Source organism: Toxotes jaculatrix, chromosome 21 (assembly GCF_017976425.1).
Source record: "Toxotes jaculatrix isolate fToxJac2 chromosome 21, fToxJac2.pri, whole genome shotgun sequence".
NCBI classification, from domain to species: Eukaryota; Metazoa; Chordata; class Actinopteri; family Toxotidae; genus Toxotes; species Toxotes jaculatrix.
The window spans coordinates 10,271,800-10,290,258 of NC_054414.1; the positions used below are offsets into that span (position 1 = coordinate 10,271,800).

General features: G+C 46.7%; 1 protein-coding gene across 1 annotated transcript; it reads left to right on the forward strand.

The window, feature by feature from the left end:
- The first annotated feature begins 1,556 nt into the window (after positions 1–1,556).
- prr12a (proline rich 12a) lies at positions 1,557–17,829 on the forward strand. The gene is made up of 15 exons (XM_041066825.1): positions 1,557–2,605; positions 4,500–4,657; positions 5,107–5,268; positions 5,516–10,269; positions 10,790–11,017; positions 11,192–11,885; positions 12,118–12,632; positions 12,972–13,088; positions 13,342–13,475; positions 13,899–14,374; positions 14,548–14,667; positions 15,178–15,275; positions 15,721–15,852; positions 16,383–16,478; positions 16,715–17,829. The coding sequence occupies exons 1-15, from the start codon at positions 2,523–2,525 to the stop codon at positions 16,847–16,849; spliced, it is 7,902 nt and encodes a 2,633-aa protein (XP_040922759.1). The 5' UTR covers positions 1,557–2,522; the 3' UTR covers positions 16,850–17,829.
- Positions 17,830–18,459: the final 630 nt, after the last annotated feature.

Consider the following 18,459-nt stretch of genomic DNA (forward strand, 5'->3'; position numbering starts at 1 on the left):
TCTGCATGAAGGTTTTTACTATTGACAAAATGTAATAAAATAAAATAAAATAAAATAAAATAAAATAAAATAAAATAAAATAAGAAAGCTAAACTTTTTGGAACTTTCAAGGTATATGAATGAGATTTTTTCCTGGAGTGAAAAAATAACACTACATCAGAATTAGCACCAGCAACCTAGCAAAGTTGAAATAAATCACAGCAAATCAGAGCAATGACAATGTGTACTTCCTGCTATTTCATGATTACAATTCAACTGAAAATGAGAAAAAAATCACCCATTCATGTCTTTTAATATTATCTATGTATTTGTAGCACTTTTGAATATATATATTAATTCTGCAAATGTTATATGAAGCTAGAGTTTGGGTAGATTTCAAACATATACTTGAGCTTGAGCCTGAATCAGTAAAACATGATATGCCACTGCATCAGTTTATTCTCTACAATTACAGCCCATTCATTATGACGCAAGGAAAATAACTGACTGATCCAGAGATGCTATAGTTTTGAAAATTTCATCAGAATAATACAAAAGCAAGATGTGTCCACTGTGCACGTTTTAGATGTTGCAGGACAAAACATGGAAGACGCTTTGTCCCCCATGTTTTGCACATATAACACAGTGCCTCAAAAGTACAAAATTCAAATGGCTAAAATGTTGTAGTAGCTGCTACTGTAAAGTGCTTAGTGTTGTAGTTGCAGAGTTTAAGTTCACCACTAGAGGGCAACACACACTCATATACACACGATGAATTTCTGGACAAATAGGCTTCTGGAGTGTGTGCATTTTGATTACCTGTAAATAAAAGAGAACAAATTTACATTAAGCAACACTAACCAGTAAAACACCTATTCGCCTTTTTTTAACACTCTCTAACACTCTAATACCTTTATTAATGTGAACGATTGGAGATAATGACGGGTTACTATGAAGGTTACGCTACATACATTTTCTCAGAAAACCCTGATCAGATCTAGTGTTAAACACTAACGTGAAATATGAATAGGAGCAAAAGATCTCTGTCTCAGCTCCCACTGATCCCCACCACCACCACCACCATCATGATCAGAAAACCCAGAGTGCCATCTACTGGCGTACTAATTAAGTGCACATGAGGTCTGATATACAGGTTCTCCAAATAATTAAATTAATAACAACAACAACAAAAAAGGCCCAAAGCAGGTTTTGGCATCTTTAATCATTTAAGATCATATGAGATACACCCCTTTTTATAATACCACAGATTATAGACAAACTCCAGCCCATTTAATCAATTAAGCATCTGATTGGAAGCAGGAAATGTCAGTGTCTCTCAAACAGACTGCACGATTTGGATGTGAATTTGCAAAGTGACTGCGGAAGGCCTGTCTAAACCTGGTTATTACTGGAAACATTTCGCTCTCGCATGCGTCTCAGCCAATCGCAGCGTTCAGGACAAACAGCTGACTATTTTTTTTTTCTTGTTCATGTAAAATGTAGTTTAAATTAATAAGCAGCCCGAGAATAAGATGAAAATGTGGAAAAGCGTGCAGGGCTGGCTGGCACACTGAGGGCCGGTGAATGGAGGTCACCGCAGACACTGAATGAGTCTCAGCGGTGAGGCAGAGAGGGGGAGAGGGAGGACGGACAGCGGCCAGCCGCCTTCAAAAATGGCGTCTCCGGAGGAAAATGAGTAAAAAAAAATATTAAAACGCGGCCTGCTTTCTTTACACTTCCTCGTTCGGTTTTTATGGGTTTTTTTTTTTCCCCTGCTCATACTCTGGCTTCATTTTTTCCCGGCGCGGGCAAACTCGTCGTCGTTTTTACTTGAACGGCCAAAGGAAGCAGAAATACAGGGAGCGAGCATTTGGGGGAAATAAAGGCAGCCCTGTTTTATTTTGATGCGTCGTTACTGACAGCTAGCATCTGCTGCTAGCCCACAGCTCTGCTCCGGAGGGGGGGTGGGAACGATTTGCATGCAAAGGGGGAAAAAAAGGAGAGAGGGAGAGAGAAGATTTTGAAATTGGGGATTTCTTTGCTCGTCTATGGGGACTGGTTGCTACCAACGTGGCCTGTCGATTGCAATCCTTTATAGTGCTAGCAGCGTAGCAAAAACTAGCCTAAAGAAAGGGGAGGAGAGACGGTGAAAAAGGACGCATTCAAATCAAATGTTTATCAGCAATTCGTCCATCACCGGCCAAATCCGCCGCATCTTCATCATGACCGTGACTGATTTTGGACTAAATCTCCATTCGTGGAAATGATAAATGTGAAAGGCGTAGGAAAAGGAGAAAGACTGGCTTTTTTTGGAGGTGGTTGGATTATAACCCCGTAGACCCCCCTCTTTTTTCATCCAGCTTTCTCCTCCTCCCCTCCATTTCTCTTTCAATATGCTGTTTTCCACTCCTGAGGACTTGCTTATGAAACCGGGAAAAATAGCCTGAAACCGAGAAAGGGAAAGACTGGATTTTTTTTCCGTGATCTGCTCTGCGACGATCTCGTTGCTTTCGTCCTCATCGCACACATTGTACGACACATAAATGGATAGAAATTACCCGGGAACAGGATTTGGTGATTTGGGCGCAGGAGCAGGATGGAGTTACGAGAGATCGGCAAAAGCAAGGTATGCATTGGATTCAGACAATGTGCATGCATCACTGGTACTTTGCAGGGCACGGTGTGACCCATGTAAACAAAATTATCGCCACTGGCTTCGTAAATAGTGCCATGCTTTGCCAATAATGTGTAGTGCATTGTCATCCAAACAGTTGCATAGTAATAATATTATAAACAGGAATGGAGCAGTGTGCGTGTCGTGGGGGTGGGCGGGGTGGAGAAAGGAAAGGTTGGGGATATGAATTGAGTGTGATTGACAGACGTGGGTTTTAGGTAGACCTGGCGGGGTGGAGGTAGTGGAGGTGGAAGTGGTGGTGGTGGTGGTGGAGGAGAAGGAGGGGGGTGGCATGTCTGGAGCATCCATAGGAATTATTGTTCCCTGTGTGCAGGCCTGGACACAGACCCTGATAGATAAATTCACTGGATTGATAGGAACTGCGAAGAGTGCAGACGCAGCAAACCCCCCTCGCAGCAGCCCCCCTGACAGACATCAACAAGAAGGACTGATAAATATTAACCGGGAAGATGCATTTCAACAGCGTTACATTGTAAAGAAAAGTGGAAATAAAAATACCTTAAAGTGGGGGTGATGCCATACTCCCAGAACTGAGATTTATCATGCATTTCTCCCAGTCGTGATCTAGATAATTGGTGGTGGATTTTGGATGGTTTGTGTTCATTTGCATAATGAAATTGTGCCACGTTCCCACTGCATCACACTTGCAATTTGCTGTCTGTGTAAAATAAAATAAACAATCACAAGTGAAACTGATAAGACGGTGAAGATGGAAATTGTCTGGGCTGTGCAAAGATAGCTCTCTGTCTTTTAGCTTTATGTTAGCCTGCGAGCTAGCGTTATGTTGCATGGAAGTCATTTGAGGCCTGCGCACGCAAGCATCATTGCCCCTTATTTAGCTGCACAGATGTGATGTTTTGACCCGGAGTTAGCTTCCCGATCGTGTTTGAAAGTCACCACGCCACTCTAGGACGTGTTATTTGGCTAAACAAACCTGGCTACTCGCTGGTGTTTGCATGCAACTTAGCGTGCATTTGCGTCGACTTGCACCATCCAGCTGTTAGCAGCATCAACATAATCACTGCTTGCAGACACATGGATCGTTTTCCTTTGAAATAAATTGAGGAAACGGCTTTTTCCCCCCAGTTGGCCTAAGTCTAAACTTTACTCACCCATGGTTTATTTACACGTAAAACACTGGCCTTGCAGTTTGGGCCTAGTCTCTGCATTTCTCCCATAGCTGCTGTGCATTGCTGCTAGGCGGTGCTACCAGCAGCACAAATGCTAGCATGTTATCTTGCCAGCCATCCACGCATTTCATCTGTCTTTTGTAAAGCAAAGTTCTTGCAACTGGCTATTGTTTAACGCTGAAATAAGAAGCTTATTTAGCTTGTAAATTTTCAAATTGTGTTGTGATTGGGTCTTGAGGGGTCATAATAATAATTGCAAATTAACCATCCCATTATTTTTGCATGGCACATTTATTGCTGGTTTGACAGATTTGCATCTACTGTAGTACACTTTGGTGTAACAACCAAGTTTGTAATTCTGTCTCTGGTATTTTATTAGATGTTGATTGGAAAGATTTTGCTTCCATTTAATTTTAAATATTAATCAGACTCATCATATTATTTTCTCTTTCATGTTAGTTACATATGGAGACCAAATGAACAGCCTTGAGATGACATTTGATGTGTGGATTTTTAAATTATTTTTATTTTACTGAAAAGCAATTTGTTTGCACGTCAGATTTTTTTCCAAAAGTGACCCAAGCCTAGATAGTTTTTTTTTCTCAAGGGTCACATTTTAGGAATATATTACGTTTATGTAAATGTACTCTGAAATTAATGACACTTCACAATTCTCCACTCCCCTTCTCCCCTAGTCTTGTATATGGGAGTTCCAGATCATCCCACCCTGAGTCTGAGCTCCTTCACCGACAAGCCTACGCCACCCCACACCCTCTGCAGGGCTATGCCACCAATCACCACCCAGGGAGCTCTGGCCAAGGCGGGGCTTGGGGAGCAGCTGGACGGAGTTTGGGTGAGATAAATGTCATACCTTCCATGTCACCACCATAAGGGGCCCCAGCAATGAATTATTGTGTTTCTCCTTGCAGGCCCTGGTAGATTATTGTCATTGAAAAATGTGCATATTATAGCTCAATTGAGTTAAAGCCCTGGATGTTAAAACCCGATTTCAGGAAAAAAATCCTATAGTCACAGCATTCGTTCTCATACAGTTCTGCCAACGAGTTGTTTTCAGCATCAGAGGTTGATGTACTTATTCTTATACCAGGCACTATTGACATCTAGATGGAGATTCTTTGTATTTCTGACAACAGATTTACCAAACACATGTTTTAGAAAAGATTTTAAAAAGTCATGTATATATTTTTCTGGTTGTTTCAGATTTCACCCAGATTTGTATAACTGACTGTCAGTATTTGCATTTTTAATCAGTTTTAATGGTTGTGTCTTTCCTTCCCATAGGTCTGTCGGGGCTCTTTGATACTGGCCTGCACCATGCCAGCCCCTCTGCCCCCGATGCCTCCGTAATGAATCTGATCTCAGCCCTGGAGTCCCGGGGTCCCCAGCCTCCGCCCTCTGCCTCCTCCCTTCTTTCCCAGTTCCGCACACCATCCTGGCAGACAGGTGGGGCTGTGTTAGATCTTCCCTCTTGTGTTGACATTCAAACAGGCCCCACAGTCAACATGACATTTAGAACCTCCCAATGTTTGGCTGCATTATTATTATTCTGAAGGTGTTGCTATGTGAGCATTTAAGCATTTTACTGTTCTTGTTGATAGTCTTACGCCTGAATACTTAGTCATTTCTTAATTTAAATGTTGGCTTGATGGATACTGAATAATTTTGCAATATGTCTTCCTTTTCCAAACAGCGATGCACACGCCTGCTCCTCCTGAACTATTCATCTCTGGAGCCCTTCCTGGCTCTGGCTCCTTCCCCTCCTCCTCAGCTCTCTCAGCTTATCAGCATCCAGCATCCTTCTCCAGTCGTTCTTTCCCTGCCGCCTCCCTTTCCCTCCAGGACACACCCACGTTTAGTCCCACATCCAATGGCCTGCTCTCCCCACATGACCCGCTACTACACATCAAGGCTCCTTCCCAGTCTAGCCTGGGTTTTGATAGACTCCTGTCCTCGCAGGGTGCTGCCGCAGCTGCCTATAGGGGCAGCCAGGATCCCACGGGAGCCACATCAGCCCAGGCGTCGTCTGCCAGGCACCTGCAGTCCCACCAGTTCAACCTGCTGTCATCACAGCTCCAGGATCAGTCCTCCCAGCTGTATAATGCATCAGTCTTTTCCTCAGCCCAGCCCCAGCCTCAGTCCCAGTCCCAGTCCAATTCGGCTCAGGAACGGGCCGTGCCCCGGCAGGACAGCGTTATCAAGCACTACCAGCGGCCCACGCCAGCTCAGTCACAGCTCTCGTCCTCTGCTGCCCACTCCCTTCAGCACTACCTCAGCTGTGGAGGGGCGGGATACCAGCAGATAGCCACTCACCACAGACACGCTGGCCTTTCCTGCAGCCCACTGGGCGACCAGAGCCCCTCATCTGACCACAAGCCCACCTCTCGCACTGAGCAGTATCGGCCAATCATCCAGCCTCCGTATTCCTCATCCTCTTCCTCTTCGTCTTCGTCCTCAGCTGGGAAAGGTACCAAAAGCAGCTCCAGCAGCGGCTATTCTTCTGCCAGTTCAGCTTCATCCTCGAGAACCCCTCACACCCCCCCTTCTGCTTCCTCTACCTCCTCTTCCTCCTCCTCTTCTTCTGCCACTTCTGGTGCTCATCCTTCCAACTCCATCCCCACTTCCAGCTCCAGTGCAGCTCCTTCCAGGCAGCAGCCACCACCTCAGCCAGCTCCGCCTCCCCCGGCCCCTCAGCAGCAGCAACCCCCTGCCACCTCCACTTCAGCACCCCAGTCTCTCCCCAAATCCTGCCTCTCAGGATATGGTTCTCCTGTGCCCCCAGTGAAGACCCCCACCTCTGCTCTTACTGGCCAGACTCCACCCCAACAACAGACACAGTCATATTCCCCAAATCAGCCCCCTACTTCCCACCTGGCTCAGTCCTATGGAGGCTTCAGCTCACCACAAGCCCAAGACCTGAGCTCAGGTACTGCTGGGAAAGGCTATGGGAGTTTAGGAGGGCGAAGCCAATCATACTCCACTGATATATATGGAGCTGACTCTGCTTATGGATCACTTCCATCTTCTCTGGGTGGAGCTGGAAGCCCATCACTGGGCTACGGAGCCCCAGGCCACTCCCCTGCCCTTTTAAGATCAAGTGGTTCATCAGGTAGTGGAGCATCTGGGGGAGGAACCAGCAGCGGCACAGGAAGTGGGAACTCTGGCTCAGGAGGAGGAGCAGGAAATAGCATGACCAGTGAGAGAGGTGGAGGTAGCGGTGGAGGGTCTTATCATATTCCAGACTCTAGCCCCTCTCCATCAGGCAACTCAGGCATTATCCGTCCAGGGTTGCACTCCCCAGTGCCCACCTGCCCTACACAATCCCCAGGAGGTGCAGGCTCTAATAAATACATTTCCTCAGTTCTCTCCCCCACTTTTTTAGCCTCCCCACAGGGCTACCCTGACACCAGAGGCCCCAGCTCCCAACCTCAGTCTTATCACTCCACCTCCTCCAAAACAAAGGCGGACCCTTCCATGCTAGGGGTGGGCTCTCAGAGATCCCAAGAAGAAGTAGACGACGACGATGAGTTCTTGATTCAGCACTTGCTGCAAGCCCAAGCAAGTCCTGCTCCTCAGGCTGCTCATCACCACCCTCAACAACCACCCCAACAAGCATCGCAACAAACACAGCCTCAGCCCCAGTCAGTGCCCCCAACCAGTGATTCAGGCAAAGGGCTGAGCTATGACATGGGCAAGACCTCTGAGGAGAGGTACCACCCCCAGAGTGTTATACGTACCCACAGTGCCACATCCACTGCCGGAGTAGGAAATGCAGGGTCTGGAGGGTCCATCTCAGGGCTGGACAACCAGTTGGAGATGTCACTAAAGAAACAACAGCAGCAACATCAACAACACCACCATCAACAGCAGCAGAGGAATGAGAGGTCAGTTGGAAGCAGCAGGAACAGTGGAGGGAGAGGCAGCGCTGAGCAAGTGCACTCCCACCTCCATCACCATGACAACCTAGGCTCGGTAGTCCACTATGGGCGGGGTGACCCGTACAGCCAACACTCCCTTGCTCCCCAACACTCCTCACATAGTCAGCACGTCTCCTCTCACTCACAGTTACCGTCCCACACCCAAATGGAGCTCCAGAAGAAGCCACAGGAGCGTGCGGACATCCCCTATCCTCGGAAAACACCGGAAGTCCAGCAACAGCATTCCCAATCTCAGGCTACTGCTTCCCTCATGGACTCTCCCACAGATCAGTCCCGTCAACCGCCACACCTGCTCCAGTCAGTGCTGTCCCACACCACCCGCAACAAACTGGAGCCTCATCAGCAGCACCACAAAATGGACTCTCATCGGCAACACCAACAGCATCACAAAATGGACTCCCACCAACCACATCAACAACACCCGAAAATGGACTCCCACCCTCAGCATCAACAGCATCAGAAGATGGACTCCCATCAGCATCAGCAGCACCACAAGATTGATTCTCATTCGCAACATCAGCAGCACCATAAAATGGACTCTCACACTCAACAGCAGCAGCACTCTATTAGCCAACAGCAAGCTGTAATGGAAAGTGCTGGTGGGAGACTTGGCTCAAACAAACATCAGACGCAGTCTCAGTCCCAAACCACCCAGCTCCAGCTTCAGCTCCAGTCCCAGGCGCTGGAAGTGGCAGCGGCTCACTACAACCACGGGCCCCCTCCACATCAGCACGAGCAGAGCCAGGTGAAACAAAGCTCAGTGGTCTCCTCCTTGGACATGCTAGAGCGCTCCCTTTCTCAGACCTCCAGCACGGACGTAGCTGTTGCAGAAGACAGACGCGGCGGGGCAGGCAGCGGGGGAAGGAGCGGAGGAAGCAGTGAGCGCCACAGACAGCAGCAGCAGGAGCAGCACCCATCCCACCATCAGGCGCAGCAAACCCACCACTCACAACCACACACAGCCTCTGAACTCCACTCCTTCCTATCGGAGCCTGATATCAGCTTATCCACCCCATCTCACATGCACCACCTCTCACAGCACCACCCGCAGCAGCAGCAACAACAGCAGCACCCCAGCTCTCAACACCAACAAACCCACCCTCACCACCCTCACACCCAGCCCCACCCTCAGCAGCAGCCACCACTCCCTCACCACATACCGCCACCCTCTGCCTCAGCCCACTCCCAGCCTCAGCCTGACCCACAGCAGCCACTCTCATCCCAGCTCACCCCTCAGCAGAGCCAGCTGGACCAGCAGCGCTCAGAGCAGCACCAGTTTGACACAGTCAGCCCAGTGGAGAAAGCAGACCAGAATCAACAAAGTAACCGCTTCGTACCCCTAACGTCTATCTGCTTCCCGGATTCCCTCCTTCAGGATGAGGATCGCTCCTTTTTTCCAGGAATGGAAGACATGTTTTGTGCAGAGGACTACAAGTCGAGCTGTTCTGGAGGTGCAGGACCGGGGCAGGGGGAGATGAATGAAAGCCACACTGGGCAGGAGGGAATGGATTCCATGAAAGCTGGGCAGAGTGCAGGTGGAGCAGGGGGAAGTGCTGGAGCAAGCTATGACATAATGGGTCACCACGGCGGAGATCAGGGTTATGAACAGTACTGTCACGGCCTGGAAGAACCCAGCAACAACACCATGACTCTGGATCTAGACTCCCTTAAAACCCACGAGCTCCCTTCCACTGTCAACACTGAACAGCTAGGACTGATACAGTCTCAGGCCCCAGCTATGGGTATGGGCGCCAATACTGCTGGTCCCAACAACTCTGGAGCGAAAATGTCCTCTGGGCCTGGAGGAGCTAACACAGGAACTGGTTCTGGAGGCCTCCAGTCTCCCATTTTCTGTTCATCTCGTCCCAAAAAGCTTCTCAAGTCCAGCTCTTTCCACCTGTTAAAGGAGCGCCGGGACCCCAACACACTGCCTAAGAAAAGTTATGCTCAAGAGTATGAGTTTGAAGATGATGAGGATAAAGCCGACCAGCCAGCTGACATCCGGTTGAACAGCCGGAGGCTCCCGGACCTCTTGCCAGACTTGGTGTCCAGCTGCAGAAAGGGAGGAGGAAGTGGGTCTCTCAGCCCTTTAATGGGTGATATTGACTTCTACCACTCCTCTGGCTACTCATCTATGGGTTCACACACTCTACTGCCTCAGGATGGACCCAAGAAGAGGGGCCGAAAGCCCACAAGACCCAAGAGAGAGGGTCCCCCTAGACCAAGAGGCAGGCCTCGCATCCGCCCAATGCCTGAGCCATATACTCCGAGAGGGATGATGGGTGAGATGGGTGGGACAACAGTAGGAGGAGGATTCAGTGTGGAGGGACGAGGCAGAGGCAGGGGTCGTGGAAGCCGCGGTAGAGGAGGAAGGAGAGAGGATATGTACATGGAAATGAGCGGGAAGGAGCAGGATCAGATGCACCACCATCACCTACATCAGCAGCAACCTCAGCAGCTCCATCACCAGCCCCAACAGCAGCAACACGAGCCTATTCCACCTCTGAAGGTCAGTGGTGCTCTGTTAAGAAAATTGTCTGGGATTTTTAATTAAATTGTCATTTAAGCACAGATGTGATGGTAATAGGTGTAAAAACAAACGGTAGTTATTGAGGGTAATGTGGTGCCACGAGTAGCCTCTGCACAAACAGATTAAAGAAGTGGTTCACATATGAACCCTGTTTTTAAATTGATAAGAATCAGCTTGTGTGAGGGAAGGGAGAGGCAAACAATACCTGCAGTTTTTGTGGTTTGTGTTGCTTGCACATAGCTGCTTTGGCCACATGCCTGCAGAGGATGGTTTCTCTGTTTTCTTGCTCCATCACTCTACTTTCTCACTCACTCTCTCTTTTTTTTTAATTTTAGACTTGTCAGGTTTAAGGTTAGGCTCAGTCACTGTGTTTAAATTGTCTTGTCATGTAATTGCCAAAATTATTAAATTAATTTCCCATCCTGGGAATTTTTGTGTTTTTCATCAGTACGTTCAGGCAAAGTCACTTTAAGTCTTTGTTTTGTTTCCTCTGTTGTAGATTAAATTACCAATCGGTACCCTGTCCTCCTCCGATGCCTTGCTGAGGACGGACTCTTTGTCTGGCACGGACCCTGCTTTGTCAGATGGCTCAGTGGGCTCAGCTCCTTCACTTGGTTTAAGTCCCGGCCCCCCCTGCAGCACTGAAAGCACCAGAAGTCAGGACAAGAACAAGCAGAAAAGCCAGATGATGGGTGAAGGAGTGGACGACGACGGGCTGGAGGAGAGGGTAAAGGCTACAGGATTATGTCCAAGCTTTGTTAAGCAAAGAATTCTTTAAGCTGCCTAAAGATAAAATTGAATGGACTTAATTAAACTCCATTGCCTGATAGTTGTGGCATTCACTACTTTTGTTGTGCTGTTTGATTTGAGTGAAAGTCTCTCTGTTTTGTGTGTCTTAAAGGGGGATGAGAAGGACTCGGAGTCCAAGGCTGGCTTTGTTGCTTCATTCTTGGATTTCCTTAAGACGGGGAAGAGACCTCCAGGCTTGGACATCTCACCAGGAATGGAACCTGACAATGGTGAAACCTCACCCTGTAAATCAGGGGGTCTACGCCCACTCTCTCCTGCACCTCCTCCTCCACCACCTCCACCTCCATTCGGGGACAGTGAGGGGAATGGGGGTCTGGCTTTGGGCAACTGTCCCAGCCCCAAGCGCTTGGAAGATGAGCTGAAGAGGAACCTGGAGACGTTGCCTTCGTTCTCTTCTGATGAGGAGGACTCAGTCGGAAAGAACCAGGACCTCCAGAAGAGCATCTCCTCTGCCATTTCTGCTCTGTACGACACTCCTCAGCTGACCTCTAACATCCAGGCCCCGCTACCGCCTTCACCTCCCCAGCCCCAGCCTCAGCCGACCCAGGCCCCTCTTACTCCCACACTGCAGCCCCCCACGCTTAGCCCGCAGCCCACCATGCACACCCCCCACACCCAGCCCCAGTCCAACGAACCCGATGTCCTCCAACCAGAAGATGGAGACATGGATGAGAACAAGGAGGAGGACAATGAGGAGGAAAGAAGCACAGGAGGGGAGGAAGAAAGTGATATGACAGAGGAGAGAGAACCACAGCTGGAAACCCTGGGTGCCCCTAAGCTCGATGGTAAGCCGGGAGTTTTTATTCAACTCATGTCCCATTTCCTTGCACATCGATTTTTTTTTGTAGCTCAGCTTAGGAAAATTAATATTTTCCCTGCAGACTAAGCTATTGTTTTATTTTTATTTCAATAAATTGTCTAATTATTTATTTGTTAAAATAATAATTTAATAAAATTCCTGTGGCTATTTTGTGTAAAATTGATCTTAACCTTAACCTTGCCCTTCATTCCTTCCAGCGCCCCTCCCCGAGATCCCTCCAGTGCCAGCAACTCCTGAACCTCCCTCTGTCCCTCCATCTCCCGCCTCATCCTCCTCACCTTCTCACTCCCCCCTCCCTCCCCTCTCGCTTCCCTCACCCCTACCTCCGCCAGAAGAACAACAGGAAAATTCCCAGCCGCCGAGCCCTGTTGCTCCCACATCCCCGTCTCCGTCACCTCCCCCACCCGCTACTCTCCCTCAGCCTGCATCTCCTCCTTCTCCTTCTCCTTCCCCTCCCCCTCCTCCTCCTGCAACTTCTCCTCCTCCCCTGCCTTCAACTCAGAAGGAGTCTCCCATGCCATCTCCGGAGTCCCCCGCCTCTCCCGAAGAGCCCCCACCTCCTAAAATCACCTCCCTGCACCTCGCCCAGAAGCAAGAAGATGCCGCCATTGTTGGAGAGAGTGAGGAGGATGAGAGTGAGAGTGGAGGGGAGGGCATCTTCAGAGAGAGGGACGAGTTTGTGGTGCGAGTGGAAGACATTCGAACTCTGAAGGTATTTGTGTGGAAATGTGTTTTGTATGTGTGTTTATTGACAGTTAAAGAATCAAAAAGCACTTTGTGAGGTCACAGATAGAGAAAGTTTGCTTACTATCTGATTTAGAGACAATAAACTGAAACTAATCCTAAATCATCACATTAATTATTATGTTGATATATAGGTGGCAGGACAGACTGAAAACGGTGTAGCCTAAGTTATTAGAGCCAAAGAAAAACCATCAGGGGAATTCACTTGGTTTTAATATGTAAAATGTGTTGAGATTCGAATCTTTCAGTAGCTGCCAAGTTACAGAGACATTTCATACTTACCTGCGTGTCGTGTGTTTTGCTGCAGCTGGCCTTGCAGACGGGCCGTGAGCCCCCACCCATCTGGAGGGTGCAGAAAGCCCTGCTGCAGAAATTCAGCCCAGAGATCAAAGATGGGCAGAGACAGTTCTGTGCCACAAGCAACGTGAGTTCACCTCAAACCCTCAGTGATCTAACCACACCTGCAAACAGCCATTTCGATTTGTACACTATTCACAAACCCTGCTACATCACAGCTTGAAATAAAGATACTGTGGTGTAGCATGTGCTCAAGTTTACATTATTCATGTAAATATATTCCTACAGACCAAGTTGTCACATTATCTCCAGGCAGATTCAGGCCATTTGAAGTTTATTGTATTTTGTGTCAAAATGTGTTTAATTTCTTTCTCTCTCAGTATCTTGGATACTTTGGAGATGCCAAGAGGCGATACCAGCGAATTTATGTCAAGTTTTTGGAGAATGTCAATAAGAAGGACTATGTCAGAGTCTGTTCTCGGAGACCTTGGCGCAGAGCCACACCTGCTCTCAGGTACCAGTGTTTGCTGTATGGGAAATTCTGTTCATATTGAATTAAGCCTTGCTAGATTTAGTTGGGATAAAATGACCTTGCCCTGATAAGGGAATCCCAGGGGGCCCTATCTTAAAGTCAAGCCTGGGAGAGGAGCTCCCAGTTGAGTGCCTGGAAGCCAGGCTTAAGATTTATGGAGCCAGGTGGGTCTTAGTCCAGAAAGCCCCAAAAAATAATGTTGGCAAAGGTGGGGTGGGTGGGGGGGGCCTTTGGTTGGCTGAACTGTAGCTACAGAAATAGCCATTTGGTGCAGGTTGAATGGATGTGAACTCTGTTATGATATAGTAAAGATTTTTCACACACACACACACACACACACACACACACACACACACACACACACACACATATATATTTATTTATTTATTTATTTATGTGCCACAGGCGCCAGTCCCTCCCCAGAATGGCATCGCCTCCCTCTACCCAGGCGCCACCAAGAGCAGTGGAGAAAGAGGAGAGAGTGACTCCACCAGTCCAGCGCGAACAGAGGGAGAAAACAAGACCAGCAACCACAACAACAGCAAAAGAACAGAGGGAGAAGAAGGAGGCTTCAGCTGCGGTGCCCAAAGCCAGGGAGAGGGACAAGGAGCGGGAGAAAGAGAGGGATCACGAGAGGGAGAGGGAGAAGGAGAAGCGGGTACAGCTGCAGCAGGAGAAACGTGCTGCAGCAGCCGAACGAGGTAGAGCAAAGGAGGAGAAGAAAGCGGTGGAGAGGAAGGAGAAGGCTGAGCGCCCGCCTAAGTCCAAGCCGGCCAAAGTGAAGGCAGAGCCGCCACCCAAGAAGAGGAAGAAGTGGCTGAAGGAAGTACCTTCATCATCAGACTCAGACTCGTCAGATGAGGCAGCTAGTGAGAATGAAAGTGAGATGCCATTTTGATTCTTTGTGCTTGCATACTTATCATTAAAAATCAGTGTGGTGGAGTTTCCTATCACATTTGAGGCCAAAATAACAAAGCAGTTGTTATTTATGTCCATGTTCCGTGGCAGAAGGTTGGTTCTGGATAGTTTTAAACTCTGGTTCTCACCCACTCAGTGCCAGTGAAAGGCGGAGTGAACAACCGTGCCATGAGGGAGATGTTCAGGAGCTATGTGGAGATGCTGGTCAGCACCGCATTGGACCCCGACATGATCCAAGCTCTGGAGGACACAGATGGTGAGGCCTGCACACAGCACACACTGCTCCCTCAGCATAGTTACACTTCAGGCTTCCTTTTAACAATCTACTGACGTGTAGGGGACAGAAAAAGATTGTGAGACTCACATGCAGGTTGTATTGTGTGAGGATGTATCTCTAAACTGACCAAACCTGCCTGTATTTAGAATTAGGTATTTTCAAAAATGGCTTCAAGTACCAGTTTGGGCAGGTTGAATAAACATCCCGACCACTGACAGGTAGCAGCTGCCAGGTTTCAGGTCAGGCCATCCAGCTGGACTGCCTGCTCCTAGGACAGCAGGGGAATTTGTTAGAGTTCTGTGGTTCTCATGTTTAGATGAATCTTTTAATGGTTTTGGAAATCCAAATAAACAAGGCATGACAGGTTGAAGGAAAGCCCCCAGGAATGCCTGAAAAGTGCCGCTTTGAATCTGCCCTTGGTATTAATATGATTGGCAGCTGCGCGAATGATCACTAATGAAACGTCCTTTTACGCTGATTGGCCACCAGATGAGCTGTACCTCCCACCAATGAGGAAGATTGACAGCATCCTCAGCGAACAGAAGAGGAGGTTGTTGAGAAGAGTCAGCATGAGCTCTCAGCACCAGGTAATCTGTCCTCAGTGTCTTGTCTCTCTCTCTCTCTCTGTCCCTCAAGGCTGAAATTACATCTCTGATTTTCAGTTATTTCACATCGCTGCATTTCCTTCATTTAATTTGGCATAGCTTTTTTTTCATTCTGTAAAATATGTCCATATTTGTGGAAACAGGATAAATCAATTCAATAAACAGAAAATTATTTAACTATCAATTGAATATTTAAGTTTTTTATCAGACAGATATTTGCTGTTTCGCATGTGGTGCCTTTTTATAAACTAAATGAGAACTAGAACAAATAATCAACAGATTTATTGGTAATGAAAATAATCACTCACTCAAACTCGAGTGCAACTTTTTTTTTAACGTGGCACTTATTTTGTACATTTGTTCCAAGACATCTTGTCTATCTCCCTGGGACTGTTATTGATTCTTATTCCTGCCTCTTCCTCAACAGGAGGTCCTACATGCTTACCCCCAGATCATTGTAGACCCCCTGGACTCAGGAGTGGTGAGGGTGCGGCTAAGCGGGGATGCTTACAACCGCAAGACCCTCAACAGAGTCAAGAAGACCCTGCCTAAACCACAGGTAGTAGGCTTGTGTGTGAGGGAAGAGTCTTACATTTTGTGATTTGTTGAGACTATTCATACGTTAATGGGACGTCCGCGGCTCATTGTAGGGCATTTTCTGATTTCTGATCTGGTTTCTGAGTGACGTAAATGAAGCACTTCAGGATCACTAAATAAATAAATAAATAAATAAAAATTAGCGCAAGCTGTTGAAAATGTTGGCATCATGCAGCAGGAGGAGCTGAAAATATTTAGACTGAAACCACTGCCTCAACAAAATTAACCGTTACCGTCCAGAAACTCAGCCGTGGAGGGTGGGCGACAGATGGATCGCTGGTGACGTGAAGAGAATAAAATGAAAAACAGTTTGAGCTTCCCCTGTAACACCTGCTGCAAGTTTCTAAACCTGCTCTGCACTTTCACTCTTTCTTACACAGAACTTTTATGTTAACATAGACTTTGGCTTTTCGACTGCTTTTTGTCTTTTGTTTGTGTTTTATTTGTATTTTAAATCCGTGCTAGATTCTTAATCCGATTTCTTTCTTTTAGGACCTTAAACTGTCAGCCGACTCATATCGGATTTACAGTCTCTACCACTCCCTTCATCACTATAAATACCACACCTTCTTACAGTGCAAGAAAGAGGTAAGCTGGCATGTTTCTAGTGTTGGTTTATTGACCAGATTTTGCCAACTTGTCGCAGCAAGTATGCTTTAAATATTTGGGCCTTAGCTTGTAGGTGCTTACACATTTCAGTGCATTTCCCTCAAATATACTTCATGGTAAAGCAAAAATCTCGTTACATAGACAGAGTCAGCTTGTATGTTTTTTTCTAAGACCCTGGTTTGACAGCTGTCTGTGTTTCCGTCCCACTTTTCCAGACCAACACCATTGAGCAGGCAGCTGAGGACCCGGGCCAAGAGGAAGTGGTGCAGCAGTGCATGGCCAACCAGAGCTGGCTGGACACCCTCTTCAGCTCCTTCATCGAGCTGCTCACGCTCAGCACCAAAGCCTGAGCCAGCCGGAGAAAGAGAGATAGAGAGAGAGTTAATGAAAGCAAGAGGATTCAAAAAAGAAAAAAAAAACAAGAAGAAAATACAAAAACGGAAAGAGATAGATCCCACTGTACAGCCCCCCAGACCCCTTTGGAATCTCTAATATCTGAGGATGAATTTTCAAGGCCCTTGATGAACATAATTGGGTCTGTTCATGTGACCTCAGACACTGGCCTCTGTTCTTTTTCTTGTTGTTGATCAATGACTTAAGAAATGTCTTACTTTGTGAGAAGCGGGGACCCCACCGGACCAGGGGTCACTGGCGGGTCAAGAGGGAATTGACCGGCTGTGAAAAGGAAGAGACGCGAGGCGGAAGGACAAAGAGGAGGAGCCGTAATGCCAAGTCGACGGAGGAGCCACTGACATCTTGTTAATCTGTGTGTCATAAAGACAATAGTTCAAAGAGAAACTATTACTGCTTAGTTTTTACATAAATTATTTTTTGAAAAGACTAACATCAGCTGTTGGCTTTTGAAAAGAGTGGAAGAGGGTGAGAATGCTTTTTAAACTGCGTGTAGAGTGTGCCGTGAGCAGCGTGAACATTGGACTCGTCCACGGATAGAAACATGAAACGTGTTAATAAACGCTCTCCCTCTCATCCTGTGCTATGTGAAGGGCAGCACCAGTCAGCTGTGTGATAATATATAAACACATTTTTATTATTTATATGAGGAGGTTTTTAACTTAAACTCTCACAAGCGCTGCGTTGCTGCCCTAACATTTTAAATACGTTTTTATTTTCCACAGGTTCAGTATACAATCGTAACCCACATATCCAAGTCGTCTTCCCCTCTATACGAAAGAACAGACGTTGAGACAGAAATATTGTATCAAATACAGTGGGTGTAAAATAAAAAAAAAAGGAAGAAAAGAAAAAATGACGAAGAGAATGGGAAAATCTATTTGAAACTTAACATTGTCGTGCTTCAGTTCAATCATCAGTCATGCAGGTGCAAAGAAAAAGAAGTAAACTATCCATTTCCCATATGGGAAGAAGGAGTATAAATAAGTAATATTTAAAGAGGAAATAGTCATTTCATTTTTATCATTTTGATGTTTGTGCATACTATGACTTATTTTGAAAACAATCTAATTTTCCATAAAAAAAGGAAAAAAAGGCGTGTAAATATTGTACAGTTCTTGATGAAATTCTTTGTCCTTCTGTACATTAACTCTCCTGTATTTGAGAAACAAATAAAATCTGCAAAGAACAAATAGTGTTTCATTTACTTACAGTGCGTGTATGTTCCTATGTGTGTGTCTGTATGTCTACGTCCATCTTTGTGAGGACATCCTTGTTTGGGCTGGTCCCGGCTCATTCAAATGACTTTCTGGGAGGTTAAGACATAGTTTAAAGTTAAAAGTCTCCCCCCATCACACAAAAAATGTGCTTTACTCATTGTTGCCTGACTTTGATGTTGATTAAGGCAGAATCTGACAGACGAAAACTGTTGAATCTTTAAATCTGGGTTTGAATTATTCTTTTTATATTAAAAAAACATATCAGGCACAAACTAATATTAACATTAGCAAATTTAAGTATTTAACAGCATATTATTTGACTTTAAATA